The sequence below is a fragment of the Phyllobates terribilis genome, unplaced genomic scaffold (assembly GCF_046119375.1).
Source record: "Phyllobates terribilis strain yellow unplaced genomic scaffold, ASM4611937v1 Scaffold_13__5_contigs__length_258822181, whole genome shotgun sequence".
In the NCBI taxonomy this organism is placed as follows: domain Eukaryota; kingdom Metazoa; phylum Chordata; class Amphibia; order Anura; family Dendrobatidae; genus Phyllobates; species Phyllobates terribilis.
Genome location: NW_027362773.1, coordinates 208,217,070 through 208,240,379, shown reverse-complemented (window position 1 = coordinate 208,240,379; position 23,310 = coordinate 208,217,070). Strand labels below are relative to the sequence as shown.

Sequence of the window (23,310 nt, the reverse complement as noted above, 5' to 3'; positions counted from 1 at the left end):
TCATTATGCTTTGTGTATGCCTTGCTTTTTTTTTTTTCTACTCTCCATTTTCTTTTGTTTTTTTGGGAATCGTCTCACCTCGTGTGCCTTTTTCGTATCGATGTGCACTTGTCAACCATCCGATACTTGTGTATTATTGTAAGACTGGATGCGTGTTCCTTTTCGTGTGCTGGTACAATATGGAGACTGGAGTTTCTTTTTGTAACGTGTAATAAAAGATCAAATGCATGGTTGTTGTTTTTTTTCCTTTCCCTCCCCCTCCCTTCCCAGGGCATGCTGGGTGTAGTAGTTTTCAATAGGTTACACTAGTTCACCATTGGTTTTAATACCTAATTTATCCTGCGCAGGGACATCCATAGCTCGCAGCCGATTTCTGGGTCCTAGAGCCGGACATTCACTATCTGACTTGCAGTCGTATTTAATGCATGGATATCTGTTAAATTATGAGCATTTTTTTATTGTACAAAGTTATTCAAGTGCAAAAATAATAATTTCCTGTACAATGGCACCACGTATAAAGTTTTCGGCTCTAATAAGGCTTGTTGATACGTCACATCATATGTTTGCAACAAGATCTTTCACAAAATGATGGGAAATCCTCTGAGCGGAGCATACGGAGCAGGTCGCCCAAGAGTGGTGTGTGTATGTAGGGCCAGTTTCACGGTCGGGCTACGCACTGCGATATACGGACCGGCCGTGGGGCTCCTGCTGCGTAGATACTGCTGTGAGGTTTAGCTCAGGAAACTTTCTTTCCATAATCGGACCATCTGTGATTTTAGTTAGATCATCAGTGAGTTTTCTGGCTTGGTTCACATGATTTCCCAGTATTATGGCATTTATATGGCTTTCTGAATGAGTCAATACTTGTACTATAAAGAATCCTGTAGCTGCTTTATTTGCTCCAGTAGAGGAGAGTTCAGGGTCGTGTGTGTATGCCTTTTAAAGGGAATCTGTCAGCAGTTTTTTTTGCTTTATAATCTGGGATCAGCATGATGTAGGGGCTGAGATCCTCATTCCAGCGATGCTGTCATTTTGGTACGATCACAGTTTTCTCTGCTGCAGCTCTAGCAGTGCTCAGAATGCTGTGTATAACCCAGCCCACATCACTGATTGGCAGAAAGCCACCAGTCCATGCTGGGGGGGCGTAGTTGGACCAGAAGCCACGACATCTAATCCTGTAGTGATAATCTCCTGCTGATAAAACAATGATTGTATTGAAGCAGCCCATTAAGTGACACATTGCTGGAACCAGGGTCTCTGCCTCTACATCATGCTGGTCTCAAATTACATAGTAAAAACCTGCTAAAAGACTCCTCCCTATCCCCAAACTCTGCCATGAACACTGACCCTTGTACAATAATCAAGCCTGTAGTGATTCTCAAAGTCTCTTTCACACAATGCCACAGAAAGCCTTAGGACAAAGTAGTTACTCACCTCCCCGTCCAGTGTTGGGGGTCTGTAGCCCCCTGACCCATATCTATTCCAGCCTATTGTAGCACATTTCCACCTGAACAGAAAAGTCCTATCCTGCAGATCCTACTACACCTCTTTTCTCTTCCTTGGTCTTATATAATTGTTTTCTGAGTAATTATTAAAAGATTATTAATAGTTGTGGCTCCTTTTTAAAATACAAAATCAGGAAAAAAATGCACCAAAAAGCCTCATAAGTTGCTGGGAGTTGTGGATTGCTGATACCGGTCTATATTCTGTAACGGGACTGCTCCACAATCTGACGCCTCCTGTTTTTCAGTCCTTTAATACAACGTCTCTATAAAAAAAAAAAAAAAAAAAAAAAGATGAAAAATCCTCAACTTCACAGTAATCTTGGCTGTGGAGTCCAGTGTTGACCACAACTATCCACAGGGGCAGGAAGGAAATTATCTCCACTTCTTGTTGAGAGGAAATCATCAATCTGAGTCCGAATCTGTGTCTTCATCTGGAAGTGAGAACAAGAGTCATTGGATTAGGGTTCATTGCACTCGAGAGAGAGGATTTTTTTTGCCATTTGTCATCAAAATATACAGCAATATCTGGGACCGCTGCAACGATCACACTGCAACCTGTCATCGCTGAAGGCTGGGGATACAGCAGTCTGATGGGGAGGTGTTTTTGCTTGGCTTCTGGTGCTGTCTCAGATGCCCTAGTGGTCAGGCCGGGTATTACGATCCGAGCATGGTCATGCACTTTGGATTTTATTGTAGAAACTTCTGCAACTTTCCCGTCATCTGAGTCCACCCCAGAAGACTGGAACTGATTTTTTTTTTCATTTAAGTTAAAAAGAGCGCACGCTATTAAACATGGCTGCTTTCATCTAGAAATAGCGCCACCCTTGTCCACAGGCTTAGTCTGGCATTGCAGATCACCTGAATGTGACCGAACGGCAAAATAAATACAACCCATTTAAAATGATTAAACCCCCTTTTATTTTTGGGGATCACAGAATTCACTTCCTGTGTATCTATGCCGCCTCTGTCTTTCTATGCCAGTATAGGTTAATAAACGGTGCCGCTCTCCTACCATGTGGGCTGAGATGACCGCCGACGTGACCTTATCTTATAATATAATTCTTCCTGTTTTGCTTTGTGTAATCTACTTCCATGTCAGCACCGTGCCCCCATTGTCTGGTCGGACCCCGTCGACCGTATACATCCTGCGTTTAATTAAATATATGCGAGAAGCCACAGAAAACCCATCTCCGGGGGAAAGATCATTAAGGCGGTCACTCAAATATCTGTGGTTTCCATATTCTTCTTAATTACATGATGTACAAACTTCCGGAAACACTTTCCAGCCATATAAGGCATCAATAATCTGTGACCCTGACTTACCGATTAGTAGGTCGGGCACAATGCCATACGGTTACCAAAATGGTATCATGCCACCATAGGCCTGTACAGAGGCAGCCATCGGAGGTACAGCAGTGTTCAAAATAATAGCAGTGTGTTCAAAAACATGCGTTAAGCACAAAATCTTTATACTAGTTTTTATTTCCAGCATTGGGAACATTGCACACTGTTTTCTAATTCACAACATGAAGAGAAATGTATGGACTTTTAACAAAAAATGAAGTTCTAAAAAAACAGCAGTGTCTGCATTTGTCTTTACAAACGCACAATATTTTCTCTTCTCTTTTTGAGGATTTAGCATTCCTGTGAATCACTAACCTAATATTTAGTTGTATACCCACAGTTTTTTAGAACTGTTTCACATCTATGTTGCATAGAGTCAACCAACTTCTGGCCCCTGTCAGCTGTTATTCCAGCCCAGGAGGCTTTGATTACATCCCACAATTTTTTGGTATTTGTTGGCTTTGCCTCAGAAACGGTATTTTTGATGTCACCCCACAAGTGTTCTACCGGATTAAGGTCCGGGGATTGGGCTGGCCGCATCATAACCTCAATTTTGTTGGACTGGAACCAAGATTTTGCTTGTTTACTGGTGTGTTTAGGGTCGTTGTCTTGTTGAAACACCCATATCAAGGGCATATCCTCTTCAGCGTAAGGCAACATGACCTCTTCAAGTATTATAATATATGCAAACTGGTCCATGATCCTTGGTATGAGGTAGATGGGTCCGGCACCATAGTAAGAGAAACATGCCCATATCATGATGCTTCCACCACCATGCTCCACTGTCTTCAGAATGTACTGTGGCTTCAATGCAGAGTTTGGGGGTCGTCTGACGAACTGTCTGCGGCCCTTGGACCCAAAAAGAACAATTTTCCTTTCATCAGTCCACAAAATGTTTCTCCATTTCTCTTTAGGCCAGTTGATGTTTTCTTTGACAAATTGTATCCGCTTCAGTACATGTCTTTTTATAACAGTGGGACTTTGCGGGGACTTCTTGCTAAGAGATTAGCTTCACACAGGCGTCTTCTAACTGTCACAGGACTCACAGGTTACTTGAGACTGTCTTTGATCATCCTGGAGCTGATCACTGGCTGAGCCTTTGCCATTCTGGCTATTCTTCCATCCATTTGAATGGTAGTCTTCCGTTTTCTTCCACATCTCTCTGTTTTTTTTTTTCCATTTTAAAGCAATGGAGATCATTTTAGCTGAACAGCCGATCATTGTCTGCACTGCTTTATAAGTTTTTGTTACACGCACGCCGCTAGGTTCAGATAGGGCGAGACGGGTTTCATAAATTCACTGGAATCCTGGGAGAACAGTTACTCAGGGCGACCATAGACCATGTGCTGCAGCTTCTCTCAGGCCCACGATAGATTGAATTAAATATGAAGCACGGCCAGTGCAATTCAGGGATATTACAGCAACAATCTTCATTACAGTACAGTCTGAGTTTCTTGAGCAACCAGCTCCAGTAACAACAGGAGTTTCTTCACAGGGCACAGTATTAGTCTCTTCAGTAGCATAATTCAGCATAGATTAGATCTCTTAGCAGCACACTTCTATACATACACAACCACAGGCTTTTCCTTCACAAGGACACAATAGTACACAGCATTCTTCATCCTGCATGGAGATGGAGGGGGAGGTTTGATGAGGGAGATGATCTGTGTGACACAATTCCTTCCAGTCCTTATCTTCCTGCCCGATGATAGACTTCCTGAACTAACAGTGCAGGGTATCTAACATGTGTTGAGCTTCACTCTGGACTTGAATCCTGTTCTCTTTCCTGCACTTCTGTGAGATATAGATCACACTCCACTTCTCCCTTTGGCTGCTGCCAGAATAGTAAACAAGTTCCCCACAATCCCCCTGGGGCTCTGCTAACCACTCCCAGTCTCTTGTGACTGTGTTAACTCTTATAGTTGCTGGATGCTTTTGAAGCAACAGCACTACGTCTGCATGTCACATTTTACCTTCTCCAATCAACTTTTTAATCCAATTAGGCAGTTCTTCTGAACAATGTCTGGAACGACCCAGATTTCTCAGGCTTTCAAGGAGAAATGCATGTACAACATGTGCTGGCTTCACCCTTAAATAAGGGCCACCTGATTCACACCTGTTTCCTCACAGAATGATTGACCTCACTAATTGAACTCCACACTGCTATTATTGTGAACACAATTCATTATTCAAATACACAGACTCAGAAACCTGCATATCGTGAATGTGGAGTCTGGGGGTTTCCTTAGCATCTACTGCACCAACTGGTAAATTGTTTAACATGTGGTGATATAATTTATACCAAAAACAGTGATTAATCTGATTAGTCATACTGGACTGCTAATATTTTGAACACTACAGTATATGTAGGAAGTCCTCCTGACATATGTCTCCAATATATACATGAAACAGTGTGAATAGACCCGTACCTGGATCTGAGATAATACTATGGGGGTGCAGAGTATTTGGCCTGGATCTTCACCCTCGCACCACAACCTACGTACCGTCACCTGATTTCCGTCGTGGAGCTTCGTCATCTGCAGAATCTCCCTTCTTTAGGAATTCGACCAGGTCATTAAAGATAATGTAGAAGTCAAATGCATAGACGATGGTGGCAATAAATCCAAGCACCTGGGACATGGGAAAAGTAGAATATAACATAATGCTGCAAGAGGACCAGAAAACAAAGTTACAGTCATCCTCTATCCATAAAATAGGGGACAACTTACATATCTCTGGGGATCCGACCAATGGGACTCCCCCATCAGTCCGGAGAATGGGGCTCCTTAGAGGTCGATTGTGCCCACCACCTCTCCATTCACAGTCAACTCTATGGGACTCCCAGAAAAAGCTGATTGCTACGCTCAGATTTCTCAATCAGTACTATAGACAATGAATGGAGCAGAGGTGCGTTTGCTCGACCCATGGATACCTGGGGGTCCCAACAAATGGACCCCTTGAGAAATACTTTTGGGAATTTAGACATCCATGAAACATGGTCAATGTACAGACCATGATATGAAACAGTTTGGGGTTAGGGGTCACGGGTGTATCAAGTACGACAGACAGTCTCTCTGGATCCGGCTGTAGAAGGTCACTGCACTTGGCATTGCAGACACCTTGATCCTCTCATCTCTGTAGTGTAGTGGTATGCTTATTCCTTTAGGACCCAGCAGCCACCTACACCTTCTGCTGCTGATTGACACACCCTTGCTTGGTAGTTAAAAACTCTCAGTGTCTCCAGTCTCCGGTGATAGTTCTATGTTCCTCTGTCCATGCCTGGAGTACTAGTAGTCGGCTAGTTTCTTCTTGGACTTCCCTTGGAGAACAGTCAGCGTTATCTCTCTGATGTCTTCTCAAGCTAAGTGTAAGTGTATCCCCTTTGTTTGTTTACCTTGTTGTCTTTAGTTACAGTGGGGCCTGACTAGTGTTCACCCTGTCCCCTCCCTATCTAGGGCCTAGCTCTAGGGACATTCAGGGATTAGGTTTCCTGCTCAGCGATAGGTGTGGGACCTATAGAGGGACAATAGGGTAGTCAGGGTAATATTAGATCTGCCTAGGGATCTCCACTCCCCCTTTTCCTAGTTGTTGGGTTCCCTTCCCCCTTTTCCCGTCGTTGTACAATGTTCCTTCCAACATCGTGCGTGACATTAGGAGACACATGCCCGGACCGGACATCACAGTCTGTACAAGGACTGTGTTTCACGGACATCTGAATTTGGCCTTAATGCTCAGCCTGGCCATGTATTTATGTATTTTCAATGGGGAGAGAGAAGTAAGCAGCTGCCAGGTATATCTCTTAGTAGCTTTTCTCCCAAGAACAAAAGCGCTCGACTACGATCCTTTATTCCCTCCAACATCTGTCGTGGGAAAGTCGGGCGGCCCCTATGTACATTAGTCGGCCAGTTACAACAGAATCGTCAGGTTTGGTCAACTTTAATCAGTTCTCCCCACTAGTTCTTAACACCCTCGGCCCCCACATTTCCCAAACAGAGAACTCACCGCAGCAGCTTTTGATGCCACACAGGAATATTTGGACACAGCCACAAGTGATATCACAAAATATATGATGGCAGCAGAGACACAGCGGATGAAATCCTAGGAGAGAGCAGAGCTTGCGGTTACATTGCAGCAGCCATGTGAGTAGGGGCACGGGGTGGGTTAATGCGCTCTAATCCAAACATACAATGGAGTCATAAATCACCGGCCCCAGATCTGTCACAAGGGAACAGTAATATTTAGTCTGGAGGGATCTCTATGTACCCCCCTCCACCCGGACCCTCTATATAAACAAAGAGGAGGGTGAAGGCAATCCAGGCCCAGGAGTCAGGGGTTCAGAGGAGGAGATAAGATGTGCAGATCCATTTTATCCCATACACATGAGATAGCAGTGTCTGCACCATAGAGAGAGGAGACTCTTCTGGCAGCGGCTGGTCTCCCCCGAAAACAAGTTCACTTCTCTCCCCTGACATCATCTATTGGGGGGAGGGGAGAGTCGGGAGGATTCCTAAATAAATACTGCTATGATCTTCATCCAGTTTTTTACTCCTCTGACTCCACAGGAAACATGGCAGGAGCTCTGCTGCACCACAGTCACCAGCTCGGCCGCACCGCAGTCACCAGCTCGGCCGCACCCCAGTCACCAGCTCGGCCGCACCCCAGTCACCAGCTCCGCCGCACCACAGTCACCAGCTCCGCCGCACCACAGTCACCAGCTCCGCCGCACCACAGTCACCAGCTCCGCCGCACCACTTCCACCTCCAATATTGCTGTGTAACACTAGCCTTACGGGAACATTTACATTTTTTTTAAGTACATGATGGTTAAGGCAAATTTCTACAATACTTTGTGTTTTAGTTCCTTAAATCTTCTATGATCTCCTTGCTGTCATGGAATAGAAATTCTTAAAAGGATTCATCACTACTTTGTATTAATTGAAATGGGCCCATGGTGATCTTAAAGGGTTTTTCCGCTTTCATTTTCAATACATTCCCCTCATACACAGTATGGTGCCCCCATTGTACAATCCCCCCCCACACAGTATCATGCCCCCATTGTACATTCCCCCCCACACACAGTATGATGCCCCCATTGTACATTCCCCCCTACACACAGTATGATGCCCCCATTGTACATTCCCCCCTACATACAGTATGATGTCCCCACAGTACACTCCTCCCAACAAACAGTGTGATGTCCCCAGAGTACATCCCCCCAACACACAGTATGATGTCCCCACAGTACACTCCTCCCAACACACAGTATGATGTCCCCACAGTACATCCCCCCTCCCCACACACAGTATGATGTCCCCACAGTACATCCCCCCCAACACACAGTATGATGTCCCCACAGTACACCCCCCCCCCACCCCCAACACACAGTATGGTGTCCCTACAGTACATTTCCCCACAAACAGTAAGATGCTCCCACGGTACATTCTCCCCACATACACAGTATGATGTCCCTATAGTACACTCTCCCAACACACAGTATGATGTCCCCACAGTACACAGTATGGTGTCCCTACAGTACATTTCCCCACAAACAGTAAGATGCTCCCACGGTACATTCTCCCCACATACACAGTATGATGTCCCCACAGTACATTCTCCCACACAGTATGATGTCCCTACAGCACATTCCCCCACACACACAGTATGATGTCCCCACAGTACATTCCCCCACCCAGTATGATGTCCCAACAGTAAATCCCCCCCACACACAAGTATGATGTCCCCACAGTACATTCTCCCCACACACACAGTATGATGGCCCCACAGTACATTCCCCCACCCAGTATGATGTCCCAACAGTAAATCCCCCCCACACACAAGTATGATGTCCCCACAGTACATTCTCCCCACACACACAGTATGATGTCCCCACAGTACATCCCCCTCCACACGCAGCAATATGTCCCCCACATACAAAGTATGATGCCCTTACAGTATGATGCCTCCACAGTACATTCCCCCCACACACAGTATGATGTTCCCACAGTACATTCCCCCACACAGTATGATGTCCCCACAGTACATTCCCCCCACACACAGTATGATGTCCCCACAGTACATTCCCCCCACACACACAGTATGATGTCCCCACAGTACATTCCCCCCACACACACAGTATGATGTTCCCACAGTAAATCCCCCCCAAACACAAGTATGATGCCCCCACAGTACATTCTCCCCACACACACAGTATGATGTCCCCATAGTACATACCCTCCACACACAGCAATATGTCCCCCACATACAAAGTATGATGCCCTCACAGTTCATCCTCCCACACACAGTATGATGCCTCCACAGTACATTCCCCCACACAGTATGATGTCCCCACAGTACATTCCCCCCACACACAGTATGATGTCCCCACAGTACATTCCCCCCACACACAGTATGATGTCCCCACAGTACATTCTCCCACACACAGTATAATGTCCCCACAGTACATTCCCCCCACACACAGTATAATGTCCCCACAGTACATTCCCCCCACACACAGTATGATGTCCCCACAGTATATTCCCCCCACACACAGTATGATGTCCCCACAGTCCATTCCCCCCACACACAGTATGATGCCCCCACAATGACCCAACACACACAGTATGATGTCCCCACAGTCCATTCCCCCACACACAGTATGATGTCCCCACAGTACATTCCCACACACACAGTATGATGTCCTCACAGTACATTCCCCCCACACACAGTATGATGCCCCGCAATGACCCAACACACACAGTATGATGTCCCCACAGTCTATTCCCCCACACACACAGTATGATGTCCCCACAGTATGATGTCCCCACAGTCTATTCCCCCACACACACAGTATGATGTCCTCACAGTACATTCCCCCCACACACAGTATGATGCCCCACAATGACCCAACACACACAGTATGATGTCCCCACAGTCTATTCACCCACACACACAGTATGATGTCCCCACAGTATGATGTCCCCACAGTACATTCCCCACACACAGTATGATGTCCCCACAGTATATTCCCCACACACAGTATGATGTCCCCACAGTACATTCCCCTCCACACACAGTATGATGTCCCCACAGTCTATTCCCCCCACACACAGTATGATGTCCCCACAATCACCCAACACACACAGTATGATGTCCCCACAGTCTATTCCCCCCCCCACACAGTATGATGTCCCCACAGTATATTCCCCCCCACACACACAGTATGATGTCCCCACAGTACATTCCCCCCACAGTATGATGTCCCCACAGTCTATTCCCCCCACACACAGTATGATGTCCCCACAGTCTATTCCCCCCACACATAGTATGATGTCCCCACAGTGCATTCCCCCCACACACAGTATGATGTCCCCACAGTGCATTCCCACACACACAGTATGATGTCCCCACAGTACATTCCCCCCAGACAGTATGATGTCCCCACAGTACATTCCCCCCTCCCCACACACAGTATGATGTCCGCACAGTACATTCCCCCCACACACAGTATGATGGAGGAGTCCTGAGGAGATAATTTGCATATTCCCACTGCATTTTGGGGTAAGTGAAGACTCTCCGCGAGCTCAAAGAACACTGGATTCTGGCTGTTGGAGCTGAAAAGAGGACATCGGTAAACCAGGGGAGGAGTCCTGAGGAGATAATTTGCATATTCCCACTTTTCGCATTTTGAAGCTTTTTTTTTAAAGCTTTTTTCACTGTTTTCAGAACATTAACAATAAGAACATGGAAGAGTCCAGGAGCCATTTGGTGAGCTGCATATCCTGCTACATGTTCACAGACTTGCCAGTGGAAAAGCCAAACTTCACATGCCAGAAATGCAAGCTTGTGTCCCTGTTGGAGGAAAAGTTGCGAAATCTAGAAGAGAGGTTAACTACCTTGAAAATCATTAAGGAAGGTGAAGAGTTCTTAGACAGAGCAGAATTATCTCTTCATGATTCAGTAAGAGAAGAAATTCGAACTGCACCTGACAAAACAGAGGAATGGAAGCATGTGACCCACAGAAGCAGGAGGATCGAGAGGCAGTCAGCACCCATACTGCTCAGGAACCAGTACCAGGCTCTCACGCAGGAGAACCATGAAGAAATACAGCAAAATAAGACTTTGCCAGCAATGAATAACCTTGTAAGCCCTCAGAATCCTCCTGGATGGAGAAAGAAGAATGTTGTGAAGAAAAAACGGAGAGTGGTGGTCATGGGGGATTCCCTGTTAAGAGGAACAGAGGCCGCTATCTGCAGACCACACATAACCTCAAGAGAAATGTGCTGTCTTCCAGGAGCAAAAATTAAAGATGTGTCTGACAGGATATCAAGACTCTTCAGACCTACAGATCACTACCCATTCCTGCTAATACATGTGGGGACAAATGACACCGCAAGAAAGGACCTGGAAACCATCTGCAGTGACTTTGAAGACTTAGGCAAGAAAGTGAAAGAATTGGGAGCGCAGGTGGTCTTCTCATCCATCCTCCCAGTGGATGGCCATGGAACAATGAGGTGGAATAAGATTCTACAGGTGAACAACTGGCTACGTCGATGGTGCCGTCAACAAGGATTTGGATTTCTGGATCACGGAATGAATTACCTATACGATGGACTACTTGCTAGAGATGGGGTGCACCTTACGAAGACTGGAAAACATGTATTTGGAAGTCGCCTTGCTACACTCATCAGAAGAGCTTTAAACTAGAACAATGTGGGAAGGGAAGCAAAAGGCCAGAAAAAGCCATACAGCTGACAAATACTATTGAGATCTCTGCTACTGGAAGTGGAAAGAAAGAACAAAGACAAAAAAATCTAAATAATAAAAATATGGGAGGAAGAGAAACCAATCACAAACTAAAATGTTTTTATACAAATGCACAAAGCATGGGCAACAAACAAGGAGAATTGGAACTACTAATGCAGGAAAAGGAATATGATGTCATTGGAATCACTGAAACTTGGTGGGACGATACACATGATTGGAATAAAAGGCTAAAAGGATACAACTTATTTGCAAGAAACAGACTTGATAAACGAGGAGGAGGTGTTGCATTGTATGTTAGAAAAGCATATATCTGCACAGAGATTGAAGCTTCAGAGACTGGGAGTTTTGTGGAAACTGTTTGGGTAAGAATACAAGGAGAGAACAACGGAAAGGACACCATTGTAGGCATTTACTACAGGCCACCTGGGCAAGCTGAAGATATGGATGAACTCTTTATGTATCAAATGACCAAGTTCTCCAAAAAATATGACGTAGTGGTCATGGGAGATTTCAACTATCCAGACATTTGTTGGGAATCTCTCTCAAGTAAAACTAACAGGTCAAGCAAATTCTTATCCTCTCTTGCTGACAACTTTATCTTCCAAAAGGTAGGGGAGAAAACAAGGGGATCTGCTACTTTGGATCTAATCCTTATAAACAGGGAGGAAATGGTTGAGGAGGTAAAGGTGGCTGGGACCCTAGGAGGCAGCGATCATGCTATTATAGAATTTTGGATAACTAGAGGAGGAAGACATGTGAAGACTCAGACTTCAAGGTTAGATTTTAGAAAGGCAGATTTTAAGAGACTCAGAAAGAGAATAGGAGGGATCCAATGGCTGGATGTCCTTAAGGACAAAAATGTCCAGGAAGGATGGGAAATTTTTAAAAATGAGATTCTCAAAGCACAATCGTTAACAATCCCGAAAAGTAGGAAGAATGGGAAGCATTTAAGGAAACCAGGATGGATGAACACAGAACTTAAACACATGCTAAAAAGAAAGAAAGAAATGTTTATTAAATGGAAAGAGGGAGGCATATCTAAAGAAGATTATAATGGAGTCTGCAGATCCTGTAGGGCACGTATCAGGTTAGCTAAAGCTGACAATGAATTAAGGCTTGCAAGAGATGTCAAAAGCAATAAAAAAGGATTTTGGGGGTATGTCAAAAGTAAAAGAAAAGTCAAAGATGCTATAGGATTTTTACAGGATGAAAATGGAGAAATGGTAAGAGAGGATGTTGAGAAGGCCGAACTTTTTAATTCCTATTTTGCATCTGTTTTCTCTCAGAAAGAAAATGTAACATCAACTGATCTTCACTGTCCTTTTAAAGGAATAGAGGAATCCAAGTTATCTGTAAACAGAAAGATTGTGAGGGAATATTTAGCTAACATAAATGAGTTCAAGTCTCCAGGTCCAGATGAATTACACCCCAGAGTACTGAAGGAGATCGTAGAAGAAATTTTAGAACCACTCTCCATAATCTTTGAAAATTCTTGGAGAACAGGAGAAGTCCCAGAAGACTGGAGAAGAGCAAATGTTGTTCCTATCTTCAAAAAGGGGAAGAAGGTGGACCCAGGGAACTATAGGCCGGTGAGTCTGACTTCTATACCAGGAAAGATCTTTGAACAAATTATTAAACAACATATATGTAAGTACATGGATAAGAATGAAGTGATTAACCAGAGTCAGCATGGGTTTGTAACTAACAAGTCATGTCAGACTAACTTAATTTCCTTCTATGACAGAATCACTGACTGGGTGGATCAGGGAAATGCTGTAGATATAGTATATCTTGACTTCAGCAAAGCATTTGACAAAGTATCTCACACCATCCTTATTGAAAAAATGACCAAGTATGCAATGGACCAGGCAACTGTTAGGTGGATTCATAACTGGCTTAGTGATCGGACTCAAAGGGTGGTTGTAAATGGCTTCACATCCAGCTGGATGAATGTCTCAAGTGGGGTACCACAGGGCTCCGTCCTGGGACCTGTATTGTTCAACATCTTTATCAATGATTTAGATGAAGGAATTGAGGGTAAACTGATTAAATTTGCTGATGACACAAAGCTAGGAGGGATAGCTAATACTAGAGAAGAGAGAGAGAGGATTCAAAAAGACCTAAATAAACTGGAGCAGTGGGCAGCAACCAACAGAATGGTTTTTAACAGGGAAAAATGCAAAGTACTACATCTGGGCAATAAAAATGAAAAAAGCATATACAGAATGGGAGGAATAGAGCTAAGCAACAGTACATGTGAAAAAGACTTAGGTATACTAATAGATCATAGACTGAACATGAGTCAACAGTGTGATGCAGCAGCAAAAAAGGCAAATACAATTCTGGGATGTATTAACAGAAGCATACAGTCTAGATCACGTGAAGTCATTATCGGTCTTTACTCCTCTTTGGTCAGACCTCATCTGGAATACTGTGTACAGTTTTGGGCACCACATTTTAAAAAAGACATAGACAAACTGGAGCAAGTTCAGAGAAGAGCGACCAGAATAGTGACTGGTCTGCAAACCATGTCCTATGAGGAACGGTTGCAGGATTTGGGAATGTTTAGCTTGCAAAAAAGAAGACTGAGAGGAGACTTAATAGCTGTCTACAAATATGTCAAGGGCTGTCACATTGTAGAAGGATCATCTTTATTCTCATTTGCACAAGGAAAGACTAGAAGCAATGGGATGAAACTAAATGGGAGGAGACACAGATTAGATATTAGAAAAAACTTTTTAACAGTTAGGGTGATTAATGAGTGGAACAGGCTGCCACGAGAGGTGGTGAGTTCCCCTTCAATGGACGTCTTCAAACAGAGGCTGGACAGACATCTGTCTGAGATGATCTAGTGAATCCTGCTTTGAGCAGGGGGTTGGACCAGATGACCCAGGAGGTCCCTTCCAACTCTACCATTCTATGATTCTATGATTCTATGATTCTATGTCCCCACAGTACATTCTCCCCACACACACAGTATGATGTCCCCACAGTACATTCCCCACACACAGTATGATGTCCCCACAGTGCATTCCCCCCACACACAGTATGATGTCCCCACAGTGCATTCCCACACACACAGTATGATGTCCCCACAGTACATTCCCCCCAGACAGTATGATGTCCCCACAGTACATTCCCCCCTCCCCACACACAGTATGATGTCCGCACAGTACATTCCCCACACACACAGTATGATGTCCGCACAGTACATTCCCCCCACACACAGTATGATGTCCCCACAGTACATTCCCCCCACACACACAGTATGATGTCCCCACAGTACATTCCCCCCACACACACAGTATGATGTCCCCACAGTACATTCCCCCCACACACACAGTATGATGACTGAGCTAGTCTCTGCTGTCCTGTCACATGATCTAAAAGGTACCTTCGATTTCTACATAGCCATAAGGCTGAAGCAATGACCTGTTGACTCCTTGCTGCTGAGAATTTGCGACCTTCCCCTGACCTCCTAGAACAGCGTCCCAAATTTGGGACCGCCCCACTGGACTCAGAAGGTTGGGAGGTAAGCTTTTGGAGAACTTATATGCTTTGGAGAACTACATTTGTGAGCCTGGCAGAGTGACAACATCACGTTCACTAAGTACCCTATATTTATTATGCAATTTTGCTTTACATTTATATATAATTATGGTAGGGTATGAGATATATTTTTGTCTTGCTTCTTTTTTGCTAGTGTGAACATGCCTCTGTTTCTTGTATGTCTGCCATCTTAGACCTCAGTTCACATTGTCTGGTTTTTTGACTTGTTTGCATTCTGTGCAATTTAAGGGTGTGGCATGCCCTTTGTTGAGCTGATTGGTATATATGTAGCTTACCACGGGCCTGGGTGGTCTGGAGTTGGGACCCGGTCCTATTTGTCTACCCTTTTATATGCATTACTTCAACTCTGATATACAGTAAGGTTTTTAATATAGGCAGTATAGGTACCGTCCCAATTTAGGGTCACCTTGCCGCTGGTGGGACGGCTTGTATACTTTTTTTGATCAAAAATAGTTCACTAAGTACCCTATATTTATTATGCAATTTTGCTTTACATTTATATATAATTATGGTAGGGTATGAGATATATTTTTGTCTTGCTTCTTTTTTGCTAATGTGAACATGCCTCTGTTTCTTGTATGTCTGCCATCTTAGACCTCAGTTCACATTGTCTGGTTTTTTGACTTGTTTGCATTCTGTGCAATTTAAGGGTGTGGCATGCCCTTTGTTGAGCTGATTGGTATATATGTAGCTTACCACGGGCCTGGGTGGTCTGGAGTTGGGACCCGGTCCTATTTGTCTACCCTTTTATATGCATTACTTCAACTCTGATATACAGTAAGGTTTTTAATATAGGCAGTATAGGTACCGTCCCAATTTAGGGTCACCTTGCCGCTGGTGGGACGGCTTGTATACTTTTTTTGATCAAAAATAGTTCACTAAGTACCCTATATTTATTATGCAATTTTGCTTTACATTTATATATAATTATGGTAGGGTATGAGATATATTTTTGTCTTGCTTCTTTTTTGCTAGTGTGAACATGCCTCTGTTTCTTGTATGTCTGCCATCTTAGACCTCAGTTCACATTGTCTGGTTTTTTGACTTGTTTGCATTCTGTGCAATTTAAGGGTGTGGCATGCCCTTTGTTGAGCTGATTGGTATATATGTAGCTTACCACGGGCCTGGGTGGTCTGGAGTTGGGACCCGGTCCTATTTGTCTACCCTTTTATATGCATTACTTCAACTCTGATATACAGTAAGGTTTTTAATATAGGCAGTATAGGTACCGTCCCAATTTAGGGTCACCTTGCCGCTGGTGGGACGGCTTGTATACTTTTTTTGATCAAAAATAGTTCACTAAGTACCCTATATTTATTATGCAATTTTGCTTTACATTTATATATAATTATGGTAGGGTATGAGATATATTTTTGTCTTGCTTCTTTTTTGCTAGTGTGAACATGCCTCTGTTTCTTGTATGTCTGCCATCTTAGACCTCAGTTCACATTGTCTGGTTTTTTGACTTGTTTGCATTCTGTGCAATTTAAGGGTGTGGCATGCCCTTTGTTGAGCTGATTGGTATATATGTAGCTTACCACGGGCCTGGGTGGTCTGGAGTTGGGACCCGGTCCTATTTGTCTACCCTTTTATATGCATTACTTCAACTCTGATATACAGTAAGGTTTTTAATATAGGCAGTATAGGTACCGTCCCAATTTAGGGTCACCTTGCCGCTGGTGGGACGGCTTGTATACTTTTTTTGATCAAAAATAGTTCACTAAGTACCCTATATTTATTATGCAATTTTGCTTTACATTTATATATAATTATGGTAGGGTATGAGATATATTTTTGTCTTGCTTCTTTTTTGCTAGTGTGAACATGCCTCTGTTTCTTGTATGTCTGCCATCTTAGACCTCAGTTCACATTGTCTGGTTTTTTGACTTGTTTGCATTCTGTGCAATTTAAGGGTGTGGCATGCCCTTTGTTGAGCTGATTGGTATATATGTAGCTTACCACGGGCCTGGGTGGTCTGGAGTTGGGACCCGGTCCTATTTGTCTACCCTTTTATATGCATTACTTCAACTCTGATATACAGTAAGGTTTTTAATATAGGCAGTATAGGTACCGTCCCAATTTAGGGTCACCTTGCCGCTGGTGGGACGGCTTGTATACTTTTTTTGATCAAAAATAGTTCACTAAGTACCCTATATTTATTATGCAATTTTGCTTTACATTTATATATAATTATGGTAGGGTATGAGATATATTTTTGTCTTGCTTCTTTTTTGCTAGTGTGAACATGCCTCTGTTTCTTGTATGTCTGCCATCTTAGACCTCAGTTCACATTGTCTGGTTTTTTGACTTGTTTGCATTCTGTGCAATTTAAGGGTGTGGCATGCCCTTTGTTGAGCTGATTGGTATATATGTAGCTTACCACGGGCCTGGGTGGTCTGGAGTTGGGACCCGGTCCTATTTGTCTACCCTTTTATATGCATTACTTCAACTCTGATATACAGTAAGGTTTTTAATATAGGCAGTATAGGTACCGTCCCAATTTAGGGTCACCTTGCCGCTGGTGGGACGGCTTGTATACTTTTTTTGATCAAAAATAGTTCACTAAGTACCCTATATTTATTATGCAATTTTGCTTTACATTTATATATAATTATGGTAGGGTATGAGATATATTTTTGTCTTGCTTCTTTTTTGCTAGTGTGAACATGCCTCTGTTTCTTGTATGTCTGCCATCTTAGACCTCAGTTCACATTGTCTGGTTTTTTGACTTGTTTGCATTCTGTGCAATTTAAGGGTGTGGCATGCCCTTTGTTGAGCTGATTGGTATATATGTAGCTTACCACGGGCCTGGGTGGTCTGGAGTTGGGACCCGGTCCTATTTGTCTACCCTTTTATATGCATTACTTCAACTCTGATATACAGTAAGGTTTTTAATATAGGCAGTATAGGTACCGTCCCAATTTAGGGTCACCTTGCCGCTGGTGGGACGGCTTGTATACTTTTTTTGATCAAAAATAGTTCACTAAGTACCCTATATTTATTATGCAATTTTGCTTTACATTTATATATAATTATGGTAGGGTATGAGATATATTTTTGTCTTGCTTCTTTTTTGCTAGTGTGAACATGCCTCTGTTTCTTGTATGTCTGCCATCTTAGACCTCAGTTCACATTGTCTGGATTTGTGAGCCTGGCAGAGTGACAACATCACGTGCATCTATTTTGCAATTTCATACCCCTTGCCTTCGCCTGGAAAAAAAAAATAAAAACCAAAATGCAACATCTTCTACTGAGAGTTGCACTAATCTTCCCCAGACGTGGCTGAGGAAGCAAAGCTGAAATATGGAAAGTCCCAGATGTCAGAGCACTTACCAGCAGTGGCCAGAAAATTCCTTTCAGCTGTTGATTTAGTTTTGTGGAATAAGCAAAGAACGTGAAGAGAGCCCAGAGGAATTCTATGAGGGGAACAGTCATGAGAGCCACGGCTGTCGATGCCACGTAACAGATGAATGTGATCAATGACACCACCTGCGAAGGAAATGGAAGAGAAGGGGGTTAAATATCTACCACGAATGTGTGGCAATAGACGTGGGCTTAGAGAGTGGCAACCTGGCACAGAAGGCGAGAGGGCGTAACTGATGGGTGTAGGCGTTTTAGAAGAGAGGTCAGGTTGCTTTTGAAAGTCTGGTTCATGGGAGTCTCATGTTGGGGCAGCAGGTTCCAGAAGTTGGGGGAAGCACGGGAGAAATCTTGAGTAGAAGGTCTTTTGAGGACTACTTATGGGGAGAGAAGTATGGAGGGGACCTGTCATGACCCCTTGAAATCAACTCATCACTCGAAAAGAGTGGTTACAAATGACATTTTTTTGGAACCAAAAACTAAACCCAAGTGCCACATGTCACCAGAAGAAAGAGCATTTTTTCATGGCGATGCCTGGGCAGCATAGGTCACCACTTTGCCGGGCACAGATAATTCGATTGACCACCCAATGTGAGCACATCATAAAGATTGAATATTGCCCACGAGGGATCATTGGCACCCAAAAAATAATATTGTATATATGCGAGGGTTAAGGACAATAAGAAGAGCGGAAATAAGAGTAGGCGGCGGTGCATGATGTGTGACTTCTGATTCTACAAGATTACTGCTCCCAGACCCCATAGCTCAGATATGAAATCATCTGCGCAGCACGAGACCCTCCACGGGCTGCGTTATATCAGAGCGAACCCCCAGCACATACACCCATAACGTCATCCAGAACTGGCCGGGGCAGGACATTTCTGCTGCCGCGCCCGAGTGTCAGCACAGAGGTCACCCAGCTTTCCCAGAAGCGGATATAGCTGGTGAATGAAGAGCAGATTTTGCAGATGTCGTTCCATGCGGCCACCCCCTGACCTTATAACCCAGGATCCAGGGCAGGGGGCGGCCATTCATTATCTAATGCCCCTCAGGTTTTATAGAGAAGATGCATTCTCCATCTGGAAGGAGTCAGCTCTGCGCTCCCCTCCTGGGGACACATGATGATTGCATTAAGTGGCTGCGGGGATAATAATGAGGTTTGATGAGGTTCAGCAGCAGCAGAGACAAAGGAAGATTATAGATCAGAGATAAGATGCAGAGATATCACATGGGGCCTCTTATAGCAACTGAAAAACACTTGGAACAGTTGTCAATAATGACTACTTTGTCTTTGCTCTAGTTTTGATAAATATGCCCCCAAATCTTCTGTCTGATCTTAAAGGGGCTGTGCAGGCATACTCTCCTGTCTGATCATAAAGGGGCTGTGCAGGCATACTCTCCTGTCTGATCATAAAGGGGCTGTGCAGGGATACTCTCCTGTCTGATCATAAAGGGGCTGTGCAGGGATACTCTCCTGTCTGATCATAAAGGGGCTGTGCAGGCATAATCTCCTGTATGATCATAAAGGGGCTGTGCAGGCATACTCTCCTGTATGATCATAAAGGGGCTGTGCAGGCATACTCTCCTGTCTGATCATAAAGGGGCTGTGAAGGCATACTCTCCTGTCTGATCATAAAGGGGCTGTGAAGGCATACTCTCCTGTCTGATCATAAAGGGGCTGTGCAGGGATACTCTCCTGTCTGATCATAAAGGGGCTGTGAAGGCATACTCTCCTGTCTGATCATAAAGGGGCTGTGCAGGCATACTCTCCTGTCTGATCATAAAGGGGCTGTGCAGGCATACTCTCCTGTCTGATCATAAAGGGGCTGTGCAGGCATACTCTCCTGTCTGATCATAAAGGGGCTGTGCAGGGATACTCTCCTGTCTGATCATAAAGGGGCTGTGCAGGGATACTCTCCTGTCTGATCATAAAGGGGCTGTGCAGGCATACTCTCCTGTCTGATCATAAAGGGGCTGTGCAGGGATACTCTCCTGTCTGATCATAAAGGGGCTGTGCAGGGATACTCTCCTGTCTGATCATAAAGGGGCTGTGCAGGCATAATCTCCTGTCTGATCATAAAGGGGCTGTGCAGGCATACTCTCCTGTATGATCATAAAGGGGCTGTGCAGGCATACTCTCCTGTCTGATCATAAAGGGGCTGTGCAGGCATACTCTCCTGTCTGATCATAAAGGGGCTGTGCAGGCATACTCTTCTGTCCAATCCAATAATTATGTGCATACTGGATGGTACAATTTCTGGACTCGATTTTCATCCATTTTTGGTCAGTGTGCTTATTTTCTAATATGCAAAGGAAAAAAAATAATAACATTTCCAAGCTTCTCCTATCCAATACACAGTAAAAAAAAAAAAAGAACCATATGACATATGGCAGCCATGTACTTTTTTTTCTGATGGACTCATTCACTTTAATAGGTGATTTTGATTCTGAAAGTGGATTAAAAATGGACAGGTCTCCGTTTTTCAGGGTTTTTTTTAGCGGAGAATCAGCTTGCAAAAAACAAAACAAAACATAGAACCTGCATGTGAAAAATGGAAGTCTGAATGAGGCCAATGAGAGTATTTTGTGGACTTATGTTGTCTGCAATAAAATTGGATTTTACGGGAACAAATGTTTTTCGATACGCCTTTTTTTTCACATCAAAAAATAAATAAAAACAATCGCAGCATGCACTTGTCTTCCATTTTCTGGATAAAACTAGTAAAAAAAAATGACCCCATATAGATCAGGTCATCTGCATTGCATCTGTTTTGCCAGGATACATTGCAATCATTAACACAAACAAAAAAAAATCCCTGTGATCTTGCTGCCCACAGGAATGCTGTGAGTAACATCTCCTAAAATTGATGAAGTCAAACCAGTCGCTAAATGCTGGGATTTCTGAGCCACTTTAAGTTTTGATTGCTCAGAAAAAAAACATCAGGATGATGTTATAGAAAAAAAAAAGCCAAGTGAATCAAAGCCCCTTCCCCTGCACAGTGATAAGGATTGTGCTCCATTCAGTTCCTCATACACAAGCCCAGTTACTTTTCTTTTGCGGATTCTAGGTGCCCGTACACACCATATTACGGATCCGTATGACATAGATTGATGATGCCGCTATATGCATGGTGCAAAATGAATAATGGGCATCAATATTTAAGAGATTATTTAAGGGACAGTTGGAAAATCCTCAAAAACATGAAGCAATGCAGCTTGGGTCTATGAAAGCTTCTTCTTCACCCATGACCACCAGCATCATCCATAACTGGTATAGGGGGCAGTGCGGAGGGTTGGCAGGATGGTGAGCTGGGATGATGATTATTAGTGGGGGGAGTGATGATCATGGGGGATGATGATGATCAGGGGGGGGGTGATGATCATGGGGGATGATGATGATCGGGGGGGGGGGGGAGATGATCAGGGGGGATGATGGTGATCAGGGGGGGTGATGATGATCAATCAGGGGGGGGTGATGATCAGGGGGGGTGATGATGATCAGGGGGGGGAGATGGTGATCAGGGGGGATGATGGTGATCAGGGGGCGGTGATGATGATCAGGGGGGGGGGGGTGATGAGAGTGATGCTGCACTCACCCATTCAGCCAGCAGCAGTTGTCCTTTCCTTGATGTCAGGAACTCCCTGGCTGGAATGAGGGCGCTCAGGGCAGATCTGGGTGCTGGGGGCTGCTCTGCGCACTCCGGGTCATCCATGCTGTGTGCTGGGCAGGAGTTTTGTGTTTTTGGGAAGGGGAGAGGGGGGAGCGGAAACTGTGACAATGCGGAAATGTGCAAAAAAAAAAGTGCAGCATGTGTGAAAGTGAGCAGCCTTAACCCCCGCACCGCCGGAGCCACATCCTGTGCGCAAACCACAGGCTGCAGCGCACAATGCTCCACCAGCCAAGCCTGGCACTGCCCACTGATCTGTGCCCCTGATACCTGCAGCTATGATCCATGAATGGTCCTGGCTGTGCCATCCAGGAGTCTGGGAAAGCTGAGTGACACCCTGCCAGATACAGAGGAGGATTACCACTCCTATCATTCCAGGACTGTAAAATCTGGACCCCCAAGCTGCTTGGGAGTATTTTTATGGCAAGAAAAAAAAATCAATATGCCAAAAAATTTGGAAGAGTTTTATTTTATGTTTGGTGACATTTTATTCCGCTTTCCAGTGATCATTTTTTTCAAATACAAAAGCCTGAAGAAATGAGGAGATGATTCTTTTTTCCATGTTAAGTCTGGGTTCAGACGAGCGGAAGAAAAAAATTGTCCAATTTTCATCTGGATTTATACATCGACGGTTCAAAATGGACAAAATCAAATTCAGCTTCTTATGTTAAGAATTGCAATGTCACTTCCTCTGTCTCTTTCAAATAAAAAGAATTGCAATGTGTCCGTAAAAATCGGATTCTAGATGGATGATGATCCATATAACATTCGATTACTTTTGCACAGCCGCACATTAGAATAGGCGAGCCTCATCTGAAATATGCAAAAGAATGGCATCGGGGGTGATTTTTTTGGAAAGTTTGGAAAACTCTTCTTATTCACTTATATGGGAATAAACTAGTTTATATGAAGATTTTTTTTTTTTTTTTAATCTTTTTTCTTCCCTGAATTCGTTTTCAAAAACTCTTGGTGGAAAAAAAAAAATTGCAGATCACTTCTGCAAGGTGAGTTCCCCTTCAATGGACGTCTTCAAACAGAGGCTGGACAGACATCTGTCTGAGATCATTTAGTGAATCCTGCTTTGAGCAGGGGGTTGGACCA

The 23,310-nt window shown here is 44.0% G+C and overlaps 1 protein-coding gene across 3 annotated transcripts; it reads right to left on the bottom strand.

The window, feature by feature from the left end:
• Positions 1-436: 436 nt before the first annotated feature.
• Positions 437-22,331, bottom strand: LOC141174314 (CKLF-like MARVEL transmembrane domain-containing protein 3). Of its 3 annotated transcripts, none has more exons than XR_012252844.1 (5): positions 22,138-22,331; positions 18,515-18,670; positions 6,852-6,947; positions 5,279-5,480; positions 437-1,936 (listed from the first exon to the last, which is right to left on the bottom strand). XR_012252844.1 is itself a non-coding variant. In XM_073659177.1 (5 exons), exons 1-5 carry the CDS (start codon positions 22,252-22,254, stop codon positions 1,908-1,910), a joined length of 519 nt encoding a protein of 172 aa, XP_073515278.1. In that variant the 5' UTR covers positions 22,255-22,330; the 3' UTR covers positions 437-1,907. The 3 variants fall into 3 exon arrangements, 2 of the variants coding, with proteins under 2 accessions (XP_073515278.1, XP_073515277.1); XM_073659177.1 differs by having other exon boundaries at positions 5,360-5,480; positions 22,138-22,330; XM_073659176.1 differs by having other exon boundaries at positions 5,354-5,480; positions 22,138-22,325.
• Between the last annotated feature and the right edge of the window lie 979 nt (positions 22,332-23,310).